Source organism: Nyctereutes procyonoides, unplaced genomic scaffold, assembly GCF_905146905.1.
Source record: "Nyctereutes procyonoides isolate TBG_1078 unplaced genomic scaffold, NYPRO_anot_genome, whole genome shotgun sequence".
In the NCBI taxonomy this organism is placed as follows: domain Eukaryota; kingdom Metazoa; phylum Chordata; class Mammalia; order Carnivora; family Canidae; genus Nyctereutes; species Nyctereutes procyonoides.
The window spans coordinates 71,121,534-71,125,899 of NW_026575126.1; the positions used below are offsets into that span (position 1 = coordinate 71,121,534).

The 4,366-nt window shown below is 43.2% G+C and overlaps 1 protein-coding gene across 1 annotated transcript; it reads left to right on the plus strand.

Moving 5' to 3' along the window:
• The first annotated feature begins 578 nt into the window (after window positions 1-578).
• On the plus strand, window positions 579-3,723 carry CCL26 (C-C motif chemokine ligand 26). Its single transcript, XM_055339619.1, has 3 exons — window positions 579-651; window positions 740-854; window positions 3,627-3,723. Exons 1-3 carry the CDS (start codon window positions 579-581, stop codon window positions 3,721-3,723), a joined length of 285 nt encoding a protein of 94 aa, XP_055195594.1.
• The last annotated feature ends 643 nt before the right edge of the window (window positions 3,724-4,366 follow it).

Sequence of the window (4,366 nt, forward strand, 5' to 3'; positions counted from 1 at the left end):
TCTAAACCAGATGAGGTAGCTCTAGGTGCCCCCAAGCAGCTCTGGCACTGAGAAGATAGGAACAATACTAGAGCATTGTTGTTGAACATTCATTGTCATGATTGGGCTGCTCTATGCTCATGTCCTGAGACCATCCATGCCTGATCAACAGATAAGCAATGTTTTGTTTTGTTTTTTTTTTTCTTTTTTTTTCAGATAAGCAATGTTTAAAAAGCAAAGAAAGTTTTGGTCAAAAGCCAGAAATCAATTCTCTAATGTATTTTGAGTCAATTCTCGAGAACCATTATTTCATTTTCAAACAACAAAGCATTGGTTCAGACAAAAACACCAGGGCAGAAACTCCCAATGGAGTACTGGCTCCTCCCCTTACCTCAGATGACATTTTCTTTCTTTCCAATCTTCTTCTATAGGTATCAGGTTGCACCTCCACTAAAGGGTCAAAAGAACTGCTTTTGTTCTCAAACACAAACTTCTCTGGAATTCTCTTCAAGAATATTTTAGCCCTATAAAAGGGGGTCGGTCAAGCGGAGTCAAGAGGAATTTGGAAGAAGGCTGTGAAGGGCCCAGCTTGCAGAACCATGAAAAGCTTTCCTGTTGCCTTTCTTGTTCTCCTGATCTTCATCCTGAGTGTCCATCGTGGAGTTACCACACGTATGGAGCTGTCCCACTCCCTTGCTGGGTGGCCTGGGAGTAGAAGCAAAGAGCTACCTCTGAGCTCATTCCTCTCCCTGTTTCTTAGGTGGCAGTGATGTGGCCAAGTTCTGCTGCTTCCAATATAGCCACAAGATCCTTCCCTGGAAGTGGATACAGTCCTATAAATTCACCAGGAGCAGCTGCTCCCAGCAGGCTGTGATGTGAGTATTTCTTGTTTGAACTTTCAGGGTCCCCACCAGTGATGTTAAGTGCCTGGGTGCTGCGAAGACCCCCACAGTGCCAAGATGAGACTCAGGATAGGACTCTGGTAACTTTAGCTGTCTCCCTGCCTTGGCCACTAATGAGTGTGACTCTGGAGCCTTAGTTTCCTAACTTCCATACTATGTGCCAAACAATATGCTAAGTGCTGGGTATAAAAGAGAAAACAGACAGCCCTCATAGACCTTACATCTAGCATAAGAATAGGGTGTTAAAGGCATTTGCACAAAATAGATTATCACAACTGTAATGAAGAGAGAGAGCAGGAGGAAATTTGTCATTGTAGGCGCTCTGGCTGAGCCTGAGGAGGAAATTGACATAAGACAGATTAACAGCAGAAAAAGCACACAAATTTTTCCATGTACAAAGGAGCCCCCATAGGAAAATGAAGACCCAAAGAAGTGGCAAAACCTAAATGCTTTAATGCTAGCTTGAACAAAAAGAATTGATTGTGGAAATGTGACTAAAATCTGTAGGATAGACTGTATAGGATAGTAAGACTTACCCTAATAAGGTCTGTTTGTAAAGAATTCTCTTGGCCTTGACTTCCCATCTCTGATAATAGGAATATTCCTTTCCTCCTGGTACAGGAAGGACATTTTTCACATGGGAATTCTATCTCCTGTTTTCAAGGGAAAAAAAAGGAGGTCAGAATGCCCTTCTTGCACCTGCTGGGTTTTTTTTTTTTTAAGTGTCTTTAGCTCAAAATAATCCTTCTGCCAAAGTGGCATATTTTGCCACTATTTGTCATAGTCACACAAGGACATACCTTGGTGCGAGGAAGGTCTCCTGGAGGACGTGACATTTATACTGAGACCCCCAAGGATAAGTGAGAGTGGCCCTTGTGAAGGGGTCAGGGTGGAACAAGGACGTGCTGGGCAGAGAGCAGCAGGTGTGTGGGAGGAACATGTCACTGACAAACAGACAGACAGGAACCAAGTCATGCTGAGCTTGTCAGTAACAAGAAAGATAACACAGGACTAAATGAGATATCACATGCAAAGTATTTGGCACCGTGCCTGTACACATTTAGCAAAGCTCTCCTTAAATGCAAATACGGAGAGCATTTGGTTGCTTCTTCCAAGGACACAGGGTTCCCGAACATCAGAGAATGGTGCAGAAGGGAGGAGATGGGGCTCCAGTGGCAGATTTGAATGTCATTGTTTTGAGACAGGAACAGGGAAGAGATGCATAAGCGCCTAATTATGGAGGGGCACCCTCTGGGGCTCAGGGTGCCCTGGGTCTTCTCCTTTATGTTTTGATTTAAAGCTTTCTGGAGTTTTTAAGATGTCAACACTTAACATCTGGCAAAGAGCCCTGAGCTGGGCTCAAAGCAGTAGATCCATCACTTACAAGCTATGTGAGCTTGGGCAAGTCAAGTTTCCTCATTTGTAAAAGGAAGGAGAGAGGCCAACATCAGTAATCAATCCCTGTATAACAGACCACCCCAAAACTTAGTGTCTTAATGCATCAATGATCATTTGCTTATCTCTGTGGGACAAGACTTCCAGCAGAGGTTGGCCAAGTGGTTCTGGCCTGGCATCTGTCATGTGGGTAGAGTCAGATGGAACTGGGGTTGGAACAGCTGGCAGCATCTCTCTTCGGGGCCTCTCTGTGTGGACTGTCTCTTGGGACAGCTTGGGCTTCCTCGTGGTGTGGTTCCCTAGAGTGGTGGCCCTCCTTACAAGGTGGTTCAAAGCTCCAGGATGGATAAGTGCCCCTGTGAACCACACAGAAGCTCCATAACCTTCTATGATTTAGCCTATGAGGTCACACAGCATCATTTCTGCCATGATCTTCTGGTCAACCAGTCCCTAAGACTGGCCTTGATTCAAGGCGAGGGGACACAAACCCTCATCTTTCAATGGGAGTGATGTCAGAGAAACTTGCAGCTATGCTTTCAAATGTTCACAACGCCCTGCGTCTCCATTTTCCCATCCTTTTGGCTTTTCTCCTCAGCATGGGGCCAGCCTGAGAGCCCTGTAAATACTGCTGTGCCCTGCAAGCTGCTCTAAGCTACAGCACCCAGATCTAGGCTCTCATCATATCTGAGGCTGAAGGATATTTAATGATATCAACGACAGCCCCCACACTTCATGGGTGCACAGTGTTATAAAGAATGCAGGAATCCTATATAAACAGCCATGGCAAACAACCCATGACATTGTGGTTAAGAATTGAGCAGCATGGCAGGCTTTTATCTCATGTTTTTCCGTGAAGATCTGATGTGCTATAATTCCATGATTAAAAATAATAAAGACTTTTTGGGGGTGAGGCTAATGTTCTAAATGGTGGTGATATTTGCATCATCCGTGGATCTACTAAAACTATTGAATTATAATGATACACTTTAAAAGAGTGAATTGAAAAAAATAAAATAAAATAAATAAAATAAAAGAGTGAATTGCATGGCATGTGAATTATATCTCAATAAAACTGCTATGTTATAACAAAAGAATTAGAGGCATCATCCAGGTTACATGCTTTGTACTAAAGCTGTCAGAAATTATTTCCTGGGCGAGGTGGGCCTGGAAGCATGAGCTCCAGTGGAAAACTGGGCAGAGAGAAAAACAAGGACTGGAAGAGGAAGCAGAAACTCTAACAGGTGCAGCAAGGTGAGAAAAAGTGAGCAAGGGGCTGATGATCCTCCCCCCTTTCATCTCTTCAGGAAGCAGAAGTTCTCAATATTGACTGTCAGCTTCTCTTTTCCACAGATTCACCACTAAAAAAGGCCATAAAGTCTGTGCACAGCCAAAGGAAAAATGGGTGCAAAGATATATTGCTTTACTCAGAGAACAGCAGCAATCGTGAATGTTGAATTTTAAGCCCAAGGACACTTGAACCCTGTTCTTAACCCTGTTGTCCTTGGAGAAGCCTGGAGATTTTCTTCAGCAGAAGATTCTGGGCCTGAGGAAGAGGAGAGGTTTTAATAAAAATTTCCCCATTAAGATTTGACTTGTTCCTAAATATTCTTATTCAGTAAAATCTGAGTCTTCTTCAAAGCAAAGAAACGGAGTCAGTATTTTTGGCTGATTCCCTGCACCAACACTGGTTTGGGATTCTTATGTTTTTGTGCAAACAAACAAACAAACAAACAAAAAAGGCAAGGAAAAGTTTAACTATTTTGGTAAAATGCCCATCAAATGTTTTCACATTGTTTAGAGAGTTAAGTTTATGTTATTTGGAAAATTAAATTCTGTGCAACTCCTCATGACCTGTGGGTGCTGGGTAAATAAAATGCCTCCATATTTGGCAGTGTTTTCTTATAAGGTGTCAGTCAATAAACATAAATATTGGGGTGCCAGTCGGTTAAGCATCTGACTCTTGATTTTGGCTCAGGACATGATCTCAGGATGGTGAATTGAGCCTCTCAAATTCAACATGGAGTCTGGCTGGGGAGTGCAAGATGTCGGAAGAGCAGGGTCCCCAAATCACCTGTCCCCACCAAATTACC

What these genes read in the sequence shown, in the direction of transcription:
- CCL26 (XM_055339619.1), top strand. Translation starts at nt 579, where the DNA reads ATGAAAAGCTTTCCTGTTGCCTTTCTTGTTCTCCTGATCTTCATCCTG. An exon ending in CCATCGTGGAGTTACCACAC is followed by an intron (nt 652 to 739) that starts GTATGGAGCTGT and finishes CCTGTTTCTTAG; the next exon opens with GTGGCAGTGATGTGGCCAAG. An exon ending in TGCTCCCAGCAGGCTGTGAT is followed by an intron (nt 855 to 3,626) that starts GTGAGTATTTCT and finishes TCTTTTCCACAG; the next exon opens with ATTCACCACTAAAAAAGGCC.